Raw genomic sequence first — 15,952 nt, 5'->3', positions numbered from 1 at the left:
CGGGTATAAAGCGGGCCATACACATTACACAGCTGTCAGGTATAAAGCGGACCATACACATTACACAGCTGTCGGGTATAAAGCGGGCCATACACATTACACAGCTGTCGGGTATAAAGCGGGCCATACACATTACACAGCTATGGGGTATAAAGCGGGCCATACACATTACACAGCTGTCGGGTATAAAGCGGGCCATACACATTACACAGCTGTCGGGTATAAAGCGGGCCATACACATTACACAGCTGTCGGGTATAAAGCGGGCCATACACATTACACAGCTGTCAGGTATATAGCGGGCCATACACATTACACAGCTGTCGGGTATAAAGCGGACCATACACATTACACAGCTGTCGGGTATAAAGCGGGCCATACACATTACACAGCTGTCGGGTATAAAGCGGGCCATACACATTACACAGCTGTCGGGTATAAAGCGGGCCATACACATTACACAGCTGTCGGGTATATAGCGGGCCATACACATTACACAGCTGTCGGGTATAAAGCGGGCCATACACATTACACAGCTGTCGGGTATAAAGCGGGCCATACACATTACACAGCTGTCGGGTATAAAGCGGGCCATACACATTACACAGCTATGGGGTATAAAGCGGGCCATACACATTACACAGCTGTCGGGTATAAAGCGGGCCATACACATTACACAGCTGTCAGGTATAAAGCGGGCCATACACATTACACAGCTGTCAGGTATAAAGCGAGCCATACACATTACACAGCTGTCGGGTATAAAGCGGACCATACACATTACACAGCTGTCGGGTATAAAGCGAGCCATACACATTACACAGCTATGGGGTATAAAGCGGGCCATACACATTACACAGCAGTCGGGTATAAAGCGGGCCATACACATTACACAGCTGTCAGGTATAAAGCGGGCCATACACATTACACAGCTGTCGGGTATATAGCGGGCCATACACATTACACAGCTGTCCGGTATATAGCGGGCCATACACATTATACAGCTCTCGGGTGTAAAGCGGGCCATACACATTACACAGCTGTCCGGTATAAAGCGGGCCATACACATTACACAGCTGTCGGGTATAAAGCGAGCCATACACATTACACAGCTGTCGGGTATATAGCGGGCCATACACATTACACAGCTGTCGGGTATAAAGCGGGCCATACACATTACACAGCTGTCGGGTATAAAGCGAGCCATACACATTACACAGCTGTCGGGTATAAAGCGGGCCATACACATTACACAGCTGTCAGGTATATAGCGGGCCATACACATTACACAGCTGTCGGGTATAAAGCGGACCATACACATTACACAGCTGTCGGGTATAAAGCGGGCCATACACATTACACAGCTGTCGGGTATAAAGCGGACCATACACATTACACAGCTGTCGGGTATAAAGCGAGCCATACACATTACACAGCTGTCGGGTATAAAGCGAGCCATACACATTACACAGCTGTCGGGTATAAAGCGGGCCATACACATTACACAGCTGTCGGGTATAAAGCGGGCCATACACATTACACAGCTGTCGGGTATAAAGCGGGCCATACACATTACACAGCTATGGGGTATAAAGCGGGCCATACACATTACACAGCTGTCGGGTATAAAGCGGGCCATACACATTACACAGCTGTCAGGTATAAAGCGGACCATACACATTACACAGCTGTCGGGTATAAAGCGGGCCATACACATTACACAGCTGTCGGGTATAAAGCGGGCCATACACATTACACAGCTATGGGGTATAAAGCGGGCCATACACATTACACAGCTGTCGGGTATAAAGCGGGCCATACACATTACACAGCTGTCGGGTATAAAGCGGGCCATACACATTACACAGCTGTCGGGTATAAAGCGGGCCATACACATTACACAGCTGTCAGGTATATAGCGGGCCATACACATTACACAGCTGTCGGGTATAAAGCGGACCATACACATTACACAGCTGTCGGGTATAAAGCGGGCCATACACATTACACAGCTGTCGGGTATAAAGCGGGCCATACACATTACACAGCTGTCGGGTATAAAGCGGGCCATACACATTACACAGCTGTCGGGTATATAGCGGGCCATACACATTACACAGCTGTCGGGTATAAAGCGGGCCATACACATTACACAGCTGTCGGGTATAAAGCGGGCCATACACATTACACAGCTGTCGGGTATAAAGCGGGCCATACACATTACACAGCTATGGGGTATAAAGCGGGCCATACACATTACACAGCTGTCGGGTATAAAGCGGGCCATACACATTACACAGCTGTCAGGTATAAAGCGGGCCATACACATTACACAGCTGTCAGGTATAAAGCGAGCCATACACATTACACAGCTGTCGGGTATAAAGCGGACCATACACATTACACAGCTGTCGGGTATAAAGCGAGCCATACACATTACACAGCTGTCAGGTATAAAGCGGGCCATACACATTACACAGCTGTCGGGTATATAGCGGGCCATACACATTACACAGCTGTCCGGTATAAAGCGGGCCATACACATTATACAGCTCTCGGGTGTAAAGCGGGCCATACACATTACACAGCTGTCCGGTATAAAGCGGGCCATACACATTACACAGCTGTCGGGTATAAAGCGAGCCATACACATTACACAGCTGTCGGGTATATAGCGGGCCATACACATTACACAGCTGTCGGGTATAAAGCGGGCCATACACATTACACAGCTGTCCGGTATAAAGCGGGCCATACACATTACACAGCTGTCGGGTATAAAGCGGGCCATACACATTACACAGCTGTCCGGTATAAAGCGGGCCATACACATTACACAGCTGTCGGGTATAAAGCGGGCCATACACATTACACAGCTGTCCGGTATAAAGCGGGCCATACACATTATACAGCTATGGGGTATAAAGCGGGCCATACACATTACACAGCTGTCGGGTATAAAGCGGACCATACACATTACACAGCTGTCGGGTATAAAGCGGGCCATACACATTACACAGCTGTCGGGTATAAAGCGGACCATACACATTACACAGCTGTCGGGTATAAAGCGGACCATACACATTACACAGCTGTCAGGTATAAAGCGGACCATACACATTACACAGCTGTCGGGTATAAAGCGGGCCATACACATTACACAGCTGTCGGGTATAAAGCGGGCCATACACATTACACAGCTGTCGGGTATAAAGCGAGCCATACACATTACACAGCTGTCGGGTATAAAGCGGACCATACACATTACACAGCTGTCGGGTATATAGCGGGCCATACACATTACACAGCTGTCGGGTATAAAGCGGGCCATACACATTACACAGCTGTCGGGTATAAAGCGGGCCATACACATTACACAGCTGTCGGGTATAAAGCGGGCCATACACATTACACAGCTGTCGGGTATAAAGCGGGCCATACACATTACACAGCTATCGGGTATAAAGCGGGCCATACACATTACACAGCTGTCAGGTATAAAGCGAGCCATACACATTACACAGCTGTCGGGTATAAAGCGGGCCATACACATTACACAGCTGTCGGGTATAAAGCGGGCCATACACATTACACAGCTGTCGGGTATAAAGCGGGCCATACACATTACACAGCTGTCGGGTATAAAGCGGACCATACACATTACACAGCTGTCGGGTATAAAGCGGACCATACACATTACACAGCTGTCGGGTATAAAGCGAGCCATACACATTACACAGCTGTCGGGTATAAAGCGGACCATACACATTACACAGCTGTCGGGTATAAAGCGGGCCATACACATTACACAGCTGTCGGGTATAAAGCGGGCCATACACATTACACAGCTGTCGGGTATAAAGCGAGCCATACACATTACACAGCTGTCGGGTATAAAGCGGGCCATACACATTACACAGCTATGGGGTATAAAGCGGGCCATACACATTACACAGCTGTCGGGTATAAAGCGGACCATACACATTACACAGCTGTCGGGTATAAAGCGGACCATACACATTACACAGCTGTCAGGTATAAAGCGGACCATACACATTACACAGCTGTCGGGTATAAAGCGAGCCATACACATTACACAGCTGTCGGGTATAAAGCGGGCCATACACATTACACAGCTGTCGGGTATAAAGCGGGCCATACACATTACACAGCTGTCGGGTATAAAGCGGGCCATACACATTACACAGCTGTCGGGTATAAAGCGGGCCATACACATTACACAGCTGTCAGGTATATAGCGGGTCATACACATTACACAGCTGTCGGGTATAAAGCGGACCATACACATTACACAGCTGTCGGGTATAAAGCGGGCCATACACATTACACAGCTGTCGGGTATAAAGCGGGCCATACACATTACACAGCTGTCGGGTATAAAGCGGGCCATACACATTACACAGCTGTCGGGTATATAGCGGGCCATACACATTACACAGCTGTCGGGTATAAAGCGGGCCATACACATTACACAGCTGTCGGGTATAAAGCGGGCCATACACATTACACAGCTGTCGGGTATAAAGCGGGCCATACACATTACACAGCTGTCAGGTATATAGCGGGCCATACACATTACACAGCTGTCGGGTATAAAGCGGACCATACACATTACACAGCTGTCGGGTATAAAGCGGGCCATACACATTACACAGCTGTCGGGTATAAAGCGGACCATACACATTACACAGCTGTCGGGTATAAAGCGAGCCATACACATTACACAGCTGTCGGGTATAAAGCGGACCATACACATTACACAGCTGTCGGGTATAAAGCGGGCCATACACATTACACAGCTGTCGGGTATAAAGCGAGCCATACACATTACACAGCTGTCGGGTATAAAGCGGGCCATACACATTACACAGCTGTCGGGTATAAAGCGGGCCATACACATTACACAGCTATGGGGTATAAAGCGGGCCATACACATTACACAGCTGTCGGGTATAAAGCGGGCCATACACATTACACAGCTGTCAGGTATAAAGCGGGCCATACACATTACACAGCTGTCAGGTATAAAGCGAGCCATACACATTACACAGCTGTCGGGTATAAAGCGGACCATACACATTACACAGCTGTCGGGTATAAAGCGAGCCATACACATTACACAGCTATGGGGTATAAAGCGGGCCATACACATTACACAGCAGTCGGGTATAAAGCGGGCCATACACATTACACAGCTGTCAGGTATAAAGCGGGCCATACACATTACACAGCTGTCGGGTATATAGCGGGCCATACACATTACACAGCTGTCGGGTATAAAGCGGGCCATACACATTACACAGCTGTCCGGTATAAAGCGGGCCATACACATTATACAGCTCTCGGGTGTAAAGCGGGCCATACACATTACACAGCTGTCCGGTATAAAGCGGGCCATACACATTACACAGCTGTCCGGTATAAAGCGGGCCATACACATTACACAGCTGTCGGGTATAAAGCGGGCCATACACATTACACAGCTGTCCGGTATAAAGCGGGCCATACACATTATACAGCTATGGGGTATAAAGCGGGCCATACACATTACACAGCTGTCGGGTATAAAGCGGACCATACACATTACACAGCTGTCGGGTATAAAGCGGGCCATACACATTACACAGCTGTCGGGTATAAAGCGGACCATACACATTACACAGCTGTCGGGTATAAAGCGGACCATACACATTACACAGCTGTCGGGTATAAAGCGGGCCATACACATTACACAGCTGTCGGGTATAAAGCGGGCCATACACATTACACAGCTGTCGGGTATAAAGCGAGCCATACACATTACACAGCTGTCGGGTATAAAGCGGACCATACACATTACACAGCTGTCGGGTATAAAGCGAGCCATACACATTACACAGCTGTCAGGTATAAAGCGGACCATACACATTACACAGCTGTCGGGTATAAAGCGGGCCATACACATTACACAGCTGTCGGGTATAAAGCGGGCCATACACATTACACAGCTGTCGGGTATAAAGCGAGCCATACACATTACACAGCTGTCGGGTATAAAGCGGACCATACACATTACACAGCTGTCGGGTATATAGCGGGCCATACACATTACACAGCTGTCGGGTATAAAGCGGGCCATACACATTACACAGCTGTCGGGTATAAAGCGGGCCATACACATTACACAGCTGTCGGGTATAAAGCGGGCCATACACATTACACAGCTGTCGGGTATAAAGCGGGCCATACACATTACACAGCTATCGGGTATAAAGCGGGCCATACACATTACACAGCTGTCAGGTATAAAGCGAGCCATACACATTACACAGCTGTCGGGTATAAAGCGGGCCATACACATTACACAGCTGTCGGGTATAAAGCGGGCCATACACATTACACAGCTGTCGGGTATAAAGCGGGCCATACACATTACACAGCTGTCGGGTATAAAGCGGACCATACACATTACACAGCTGTCGGGTATAAAGCGGACCATACACATTACACAGCTGTCGGGTATAAAGCGAGCCATACACATTACACAGCTGTCGGGTATAAAGCGGACCATGCACATTACACAGCTGTCGGGTATAAAGCGGGCCATACACATTACACAGCTGTCGGGTATAAAGCGGGCCATACACATTACACAGCTGTCGGGTATAAAGCGGGCCATACACATTACACAGCTGTCGGGTATAAAGCGGACCATACACATTACACAGCTGTCGGGTATAAAGCGGACCATACACATTACACAGCTGTCAGGTATAAAGCGGACCATACACATTACACAGCTGTCGGGTATAAAGCGGGCCATACACATTACACAGCTGTCGGGTATAAAGCGGGCCATACACATTACACAGCTGTCAGGTATATAGCGGGCCATACACATTACACAGCTGTCGGGTATAAAGCGGACCATACACATTACACAGCTGTCAGGTATAAAGCGGACCATACACATTACACAGCTGTCGGGTATAAAGCGAGCCATACACATTACACAGCTGTCGGGTATAAAGCGGGCCATACACATTACACAGCTGTCGGGTATATAGCGGGCCATACACATTACACAGCTGTCGGGTATAAAGCGGACCATACACATTACACAGCTGTCAGGTATAAAGCGGACCATACACATTACACAGCTGTCGGGTATAAAGCGAGCCATACACATTACACAGCTGTCGGGTATAAAGCGGACCATACACATTACACAGCTGTCGGGTATAAAGCGGGCCATACACATTACACAGCTGTCGGGTATAAAGCGGGCCATACACATTACACAGCTGTCGGGTATATAGCGGGCCATACACATTACACAGCTGTCGGGTATAAAGCGGACCATACACATTACACAGCTGTCGGGTATAAAGCGGGCCATACACATTACACAGCTGTCGGGTATATAGCGGGCCATACACATTACACAGCTGTCGGGTATAAAGCGGACCATACACATTACACAGCTATCGGGTATAAAGCGGACCATACACATTACACAGCTGTCGGGTATAAAGCGGGCCATACACATTACACAGCTGTCAGGTATAAAGCGGGCCATACACATTACACAGCTGTCGGGTATAAAGCGGGCCATACACATTACACAGCTGTCGGGTATAAAGCGGGCCATACACATTACACAGCTGTCGGGTATAAAGCGGGCCATACACATTACACAGCTGTCGGGTATAAAGCGGGCCATACACATTACACAGCTGTCGGGTATATAGCGGGCCATACACATTACACAGCTGTCGGGTATAAAGCGGGCCATACACATTACACAGCTGTCGGGTATAAAGCGGGCCATACACACTACACAGCTGTCGGGCTTAAAGCGGACCATACACATTACACAGCTGTCGGGTATAAAGCGGGCCATACACACTACACAGCTGTCGGGTATAAAGCGGACCATACACATTACACAGCTGTCGGGTATAAAGCGGACCATACACATTACACAGCTGTCGGGTATAAAGCGGGCCATACACATTACACAGCTATCGGGTATAAAGCGGGCCATACACATTACACAGCTGTCGGGTATAAAGCGGGCCATACACATTACACAGCTGTCGGGTATAAAGCGGGCCATACACATTACACAGCTGTCGGGTATAAAGCGGGCCATACACATTACACAGCTGTCGGGTATAAAGCGGACCATACACATTACACAGCTGTCGGGTATAAAGCGGGCCATACACATTACACAGCTGTCGGGTATAAAGCGGGCCATACACATTACACAGCTGTCGGGTATAAAGCGGGCCATACACATTACACAGCTGTCCGGTATAAAGCGGGCCATACACATTACACAGCTGTCGGGTATAAAGCGGGCCATACACATTACACAGCTATCGGGTATAAAGCGGGCCATACACATTACACAGCTGTCGGGTATAAAGCGGGCCATACACATTACACAGCTGTCGGGTATAAAGCGGGCCATACACATTACACAGCTGTCGGGTATAAAGCGGACCATACACATTACACAGCTGTCGGGTATAAAGCGGGCCATACACATTACACAGCTGTCGGGTATATAGCGGACCATACACATTACACAGCTGTCGGGTATAAAGCGGGCCATACACATTACACAGCTATCGGGTATAAAGCGGACCATACACATTACACAGCTGTCGGGTATAAAGCGGGCCATACACATTACACAGCTGTCGGGTATAAAGTGGGCCATACACATTATACAGCTCTCGGGTGTAAAGCGGACCATACACATTACACAGCTGTCAGGTATATAGCGGGCCATACACATTACACAGCTGTCGGGTATAAAGCGGGCCATACACATTATACAGCTCTCGGGTGTAAAGCGGCCATACACAATAGACAGCTCTCGGGTGTAAAGCGGCCATACACAATAGACAGCTCTCGGGTGTAAAGCGGCCATACACAATAGACAGCTCTCGGGTGTAAAGCGGCCATACACAATAGACAGCTCTCGGGTGTAAAGCGGCCATACACAATAGACATCTCTCGGGTGTAAAGCGGCCATACACAATAGACAGCTCTCAGGCGTAAAGCGGGCATACACAATAGACAGCTCTCAGGTGTAAAGCGGCCATACACAATAGACAGCTCTCGGGTGTAAAGCGGCCATACACAATAGACAGCTCTCGGGTGTAAAGCGGCCATACACAATAGACAGCTCTCGGGTGTAAAGCGGCCATACACAATAGACAGCTCTCAGCCGTAAAGCGGCCATACACAATAGACAGCTCTCAGGTGTAAAGCGGCCATACACAATAGACAGCTCTTGGGTGTAAAGCGGGCATACACAATAGACAGCTCTCGGGTGTAAAGCGGGCATACACAATAGACAGCTCTCGGGTGTAAAGCGGGCATACACAATAGACAGCTCTCGGGTGTAAAGCAGCCATACACATTAGCCGTCGGCTGAGGGCGCTCGAGTTCTTTATGAGAAAGCGCTGTCTGATCCATCTGTACGCTCCTGATCTCCCAGAAAAGTAAAGGCTGGAGTGACTGAATTCCAACCGCTTGACACAATCTGTTGTGGAACAATTGGGAGGCCCCATTTAGTCTTACACCTTGGGTATCAGCCGACCCCCTCAAAATCATTCAGCCGACGTTCATCTAATGCATATAAGGGTCTTTAGCTGTGGGGAATCTGTCATCATGGCACTCTAAGTGTTTGTACAGGGTAAAGGAAGGTGTAACTAATATTTTGGATAGGGTACTACTGAATTCTTAATCCACCCCTTCAACATGTCAACTATATGACCTAAGGCCACAGTCCCACTATCAGTATTTGGTCAGTATTTGATCAGTATTTTTTCTCAAGAGTGGGAGCCAAAACCAGAAGTGGGTGATAAATGCAGAATTGGTGACTTGTTTCTATTATACCTTTTCTCTGATTGTTCCTCACCTGGTTTCGGCTCCCACTCCTGAGAAAAAATACTGACCAAACACTGATAGCGGATCCGTGTCCTAAGGACTGTTGTGTGGACCAGAGGAGTAAAAAGACAATTGAGTTCTGTTATAACCACCTCTCTTCATGCTTTCCTGGTCGCTGTCATTTGTGGGCACTGGTGCTTTAATAAGAGTTGTGTGGGCACTGCCCACAGGGCACCTTAAGTGAAAAGCCTAAATGTGACTCTTAGGTAATAGTAGTTCTCCTAGCTTAAACCTCTATGGCATACCCAACAGTTTTTCAAGCTGTTTCTGTAGCTACCATAGACCTCTGAACTCCAGTCTTCATACGGATGTGCCCTATTATGTAATGAATTACTCCATTACTGAAATCACAATGTATTATTCCTTTTGCTATGAGGCTTATATGCTTTGGGCGTAATCAGAGCACTTCCAAGCCTCTGCCTCCCTGACTCTGTTCCTCATCCTCCCCACTTTCTTCTGGAGCTCTTTGTGTGTGTAGTCAATCCGGAGAGCTGTCAGTCAAGCAGAAGAAGGTGGCGCTAGGTAAACAATTGAATCGGGGAGGCAAAGGCTCGGGAAGTGCTCCGATCATGCCCAAAGCACTTCAGTTTCATTCACAGGAATAAAACATAGTTTTTCTAGTAATGGAGCAAAGGACTCTTTAATCAAAGGTACAGATTGCCTTATTTTTCAAATACCTCCATACCCATTATAACAGTATGTGGGGGTGGAACGAGCTGACACATTCACTTTAATGCTATTCATAATTAATCTCTGCGGCTCAAAAGTTTGGACATAAATAGTGCAAAATAAATCCACTTATCGACCTCTTACATAAGACAAAATGTCATCATAGATCACCACAACTCACCTGAGCAAATGGTGTTACAATCAAGTCATCTCCATGTCTGTAAAATAAAAATAAAACAATTTAGGGGACTATAGAAATAAAAAAAATACTACAGATAACGCACAATATAATTCCTGGAAGGAATAACTTCATTACAGCGACACATTCATGATATGCTTATATGATATCAAATCTCAGGTGTGATAATTAAGTTTGCTTTGTAAACAGTGGATAAGTACAAAGTAATATCAACTGGTTTGATCTCTGCTGACATTGAAAAGACCTTCGATTGGCTCTATAATTGGCACTGGATCATGAATATGATAGGGAAAATAATGGTTTTGTATGGGTGCTAAGGATACAATTAAGGGTCCGTTTATGCAGACTGACTGGCAGCAGCATACGATCACCGATCGGTAAATTTTACCGATTGGCCGTCTTTGAACGCCTGTTTACACAGGCAGATGAAAGAAAACTATGTGCACTGAGCAATTTATCCTAGACCACTCAGTGCATATAGGCTGCCATAGTTCTCGGCAGTGTGAGGTTTACACAGGGCAATGCAAGACCGAGACAATGATATTTTATGCTGCACAAAAGATCATTTCACCTGAGCATTTTAATCGTTCACCGGATGATTGGCAGCCTGTTTACACGGCAAGATAATCAAGTTTTTTTCAACAATGCTCATTCAAGATTACATTTCAGTGTAAATACCTCTTAAAGAGAATCCGTCAGCAGGTTTTGCTATGTAATCAGAGGACAGCATGAGGTAGGGGTTAAAACACAGAATTCAGCAATGTGTCACATGTCAGGCTGTGTACTGTTCATTACTTACAATGAAGGTTTTATCACCTGGTGATTGCTGTGACCAACTGGAACTCGCTTGCATGTCTGACTCCGCCTCCTCCTTTGATAAGCAGCTCACTGTCCATAGACAATGTACACAGAGATCCTGGTGCGGGCAGGGTTAGCTTACTTAGCTCTGCTGCATTGCCAAATCAAAAAACTCTGTGTCACAACTACTGGGCATCCTCCTCTCCTCTAACTCCATCTCTTTGACATTAAAGGGGTTGTCCGGTCTTGAGCTTCAAGTCTGCAGTTCCTCTATGTGACTGCAGACTTTTGAATTCTCACATTGGGTGGGCACAAGAACGCAAGTATGTGATTTGCATACATGGGGTCACGTGTTGACTAGATGGGCTCAATGCAAATGTATTGAGCAAGCCCAGAAACAATCTAGTCAGAATGTGGCCAGAAGTATGCAAATCGCATACTTGTGGTCACATGAACGACCACTCCCGGCACCGGCAACACAGTGTGTGCGCTGTAAGGATTAACAAGTCTGCAGTCACACGGAATTACTGCAGACTGGTAGCTTGAGACCGGACAACCCCTTTAAAAATTAACTGATACAAAAGTGTCCTCTTTCTCTCTTATGCTATACCTGGCAACTATTTTGAAAGGTCTGTGAGGGTCTCGGAAAAAGGAGAGAGCTTCCAGACTCCTGAACAAGCTGGCAAGTCTCCAGGGTTCATGCCAAAGCCTCCTGTAGAGGAGTGCTTCTGAAAAGTTTCTTCTTTGTAACTACGGATGCTCCATCATCAGATGAAAACACACATTCGGAGTGTGAAAAAAAGGGCCTGGAAGAGGCACGACCTGACAAAATTGGCTACAGAGAAAATGTTCAACTATGTGCTGCACCACACTCCTGGACAGACATCACCAATAGTTGGCAAGTTTCACATATTGGTGATGGCACATTTGGCGGGTGCCCTACAAGCTAATCTTGATGTTCAGAGTGTACACTTGGGTTTATATCGCTGTCATATTTCACTGATGACTTTGTAAATTTAGATAACTCTTCTACAGTCCTGCAATTATTAACGAGTTTGAACATAATGGAGAACGTTAAAAGGAAGTACACTAAGACTGAAGTGCTGAAGTATTCATAGAATGAGGACATAGTAAGTCACCTCATCTCCACGTTCCAGCATCGAGGGCAGAAAACGTACGCTAAGTTAAATATTTATATTCCCACTGACGTATGTGAATTGTTCCAGCTCAATTACATTATTATTCTAAAGCTTGCACTTAGGGTATGTGCACACAGAGTTTTTCTTTTCTTTTTTTAAGAAATTTTTGGAGCTGGTCTTTGTCCAAAAAAATGTCTAAAAATATCGCTTAAAAAATTGCTTGGAAGACGCAATTCATTTCTATTGTAAAACCACTTTGCTATTTATATGTTCAGTCTTTTGAGAATTTCTTTTCTGCCTTGTGATGGAGTCCACTGGAACTAGAACTAGGCACAGATCAATCAGAAAAAAATCTTCAGGAACAAAAAAAATAATTCTAAAACACTTAAAAAACGCATCAAAACCATTTCAGGAAAGGCTTCTAGAAATGAAAAATCTCATCCAAAAACTCAGTGTCAAGTTTTCTAGTAGAAAATTGCTTCAGGCAACACAGAGTCTACAAACATCTCAAAATAATTCTGTGTGCACATAGCCTATGGGTATGTTAATAATAATAATCTTTATTTTTATATAGCGCCAACATATTCTGCAGCGCTTTTCATACATTATCATCGCTGTCCCCATTGGGGCTCCCAATCTAAATTCCCTATCAATATTTCTTTGGAGTTCACACAACTTTTTTTTTCTCCAGCTGTGAAAAATGTCTATATTTCAAGTGGATATTTCAAGTGGAAGAAGTCTCAGGAATCATTCCTCGTCTCTGGCAATCTTGTTTTTTCTTTTTATCCCAAAATGTTTTTCAGTGCCTTTTTGTTAACATTTCCTGAAGTGTTTCATTAACGTTTTCATTGGTGTTTTAATGTTGTTAAGAGTTTTATGGGGGCATCTTTTTTTAACATCCATTAATTAATGAGTATAATTCTTGCATTTTTAAAGCGAAAACGCTTACAAAACGCTCAGAAAGACACCACACATCTTTCAGGTCTTTTTTAGCCTTTCCATTGACTTCTTTTGTAAATTTTAGATAGTTTCCTCAGCGGTAAACACCTGAAGAATGGACATGTCACTCTTTTTAACCACTTGGTGTCTTCGAAGAACTTAGAAGACACTGAAAAGCCTGAGCATATGAGCAGAAAAGTTGTTTTTCCTAGAAATGAATATCAAGAATATTTTGATTGTTTTGTGAGTGATTTTTCTAGTGTTTTTCAGAGCAAACCTGCTCAAAAAATGCTAGAAAAGAGCATAATGTGAACATAACTTTAAAGAGCTTTCCAACTAAACTCCAAAGCACCATTTTGTTTCAAACTTCCGCTATTCGGGTTCCTTCAGTGCCTTACAAGGGCTTTAAATGTGTTAGTTTGAGGGACCATACACACACAATTGTGATTCTCAATTCTTTGTTGTGTGTAACCTGCATACTTTGTGTCATTTTCCTTACTTCAGCAAATACAAAATGATATAAGCAGTGTACTATGTGCCAGTGAAATCTCATCTCTACTGCTCCTCCTCCCTTCTACCCCTCTATTTTTTCACTTAAAATCTGAGTGAGAAACTGCAGCTGCATTCCCCTCCTCCCCCACCCCACTGACTTCAGTTAAAAGATCCTTTTAACTGTGAAAGCATGCTCCAGCACACATAGTGCGGAGAGGGTTAATAGGGCGTATCAGGGCCGGTTTTTTTGAGCAATCATAAAAGATGGGTGGAATTGGCTGCTCGCATATCCCCACCCCAGGGTGTGTGTATAAAATGGAGAGAGAGTGTCTCATTCAGAGTCTGTGGCTAGAGGTGTGGAGACCTCCAGCGTGTCTGTGCTAAAAGACACTGACTGTGAGCGGGCGAACCTGCAGTACTATATGGACTGTTTATTTTCCTGTTTTGTTACTTTGTGCCAGAGAAGGCTGTGTTTTGTTTCCTTTGAAAGTGCAGTTTATGAAGCCGGAATAAACCTGCCTTGGACATTTTAAAGAGACAGTGACAGTGTCCTGTGCCTACTTCTAACGTGGCAGATTGAGTAAAAAACTCTACAATTAGTGCTAGAAGCACGGGCACGAATCCCAAGGGGCAGTGTGACCGCTACAGGAAACAGTTTAAGCCCTGCGTGAAGTCGGCCGTAAGCCAGCAAGTGACGCCGGACAAAATGGAGGACCGGCTTAAACATTTGCTGCAGGCACAGCAAACGCAGCACCAGCAGAGCATGCAGTAGCACCTGCAGAGCCAGCAGAACATGCAACAGCAGCATCGGGAGCAGTTGCAGAGCCAGTAGAACATACAGCAGCAGCAACAGGAGCAGCAGCAGGAGACAAATAGACTTCTGATGCAGAAAATCCAACAGCAGCAAAAATAGATGGAACTCCTAGCAGAGCAGATCCGTGGCAGGACAAGCGCCCACCCCCAACTCCAGGTGATGACTCTCACGTGAGTAAAACGGTAAGAAGAGCTTTACAAAAGATGACCCCTGGTGATGACGTCCAGATGTTTCTGACTGTCTTTGAGAGGATGGCAGAGCAGGAGAAATTGCCTCCAGAGCAGTGGGCGGTGGTTTTGGTGCCATATTTACCCTCACCTACTGTATCCTTACACATCCCCTGTAGATTGTGAGCCCTCGCGGGCAGGGTCCTCGCTCCTCCTGTCCCAGTCGCCGACTTGTATTGTTCAAAATTTATTGTAATTGTTTGTGCTATGTATATCCCTTTCACATGTAAAGCACCATGGAATAAATGGCACTATAATAATAATAATAATAGTAATAATAATAATAATAATTAAATTAATAATATTTAACAGACGAGCTACAGAAAGCCTATTATGACTTGGCCTTGCAGGACGAAAAAGAGTACGTCAAATTAAAAATAGAGATCTTGGCACGCTTGGGAGTGACTGACTGTCAGGGCGCAACAGGTGCACCACTGGGCCTATTGCAGTGAAAAACCTCCCCGGTCCCAAATGTTCGACCTCCTACACCTGGTCCAAAAATAGTTGCAACCTGAATCTTCCTCCCCAGCACAGATGGTGGAGAGAGTCGTCATAGACAGGTTCATGCACTCCCTTCCGAGGTCGGTGCAATCTTGGGTTGCCCAGGGAGATCCGAGTAATCCCGATGACTAGGTGGGGTTGGTGGAAAGGTACCAGGCGGTTGAGAGTTCCTTGGGTAAACAAGGGGTTGTAGCCTCTCCGTACT

The 15,952-nt window shown here is 46.0% G+C and overlaps 1 protein-coding gene across 7 annotated transcripts in view; it reads right to left on the bottom strand.

Annotated features, from left to right (window-relative positions):
- PDE4D (phosphodiesterase 4D) overlaps window positions 1–15,952 on the bottom strand; it is a 1,744,955-nt gene that overhangs the window by 201,013 nt on the left and 1,527,990 nt on the right. For all 7 annotated transcript variants that reach the window (XM_073680269.1, XM_073680271.1, XM_073680272.1 and 4 more), the window contains one exon: window positions 10,820–10,856. In XM_073680269.1, the coding sequence (XP_073536370.1) occupies window positions 10,820–10,856 (37 nt within the window). The remainder of the gene's footprint in view (window positions 1–10,819; window positions 10,857–15,952) is intronic.

This window comes from Phyllobates terribilis, unplaced genomic scaffold (genome assembly GCF_046119375.1).
Source record: "Phyllobates terribilis strain yellow unplaced genomic scaffold, ASM4611937v1 Scaffold_1__5_contigs__length_1240528914, whole genome shotgun sequence".
Classification (NCBI taxonomy): Eukaryota; Metazoa; Chordata; class Amphibia; order Anura; family Dendrobatidae; genus Phyllobates; species Phyllobates terribilis.
The sequence above is the reverse complement of the archived record's forward strand: the minus strand, read 5'-3'. Positions and strand labels throughout refer to the sequence as shown.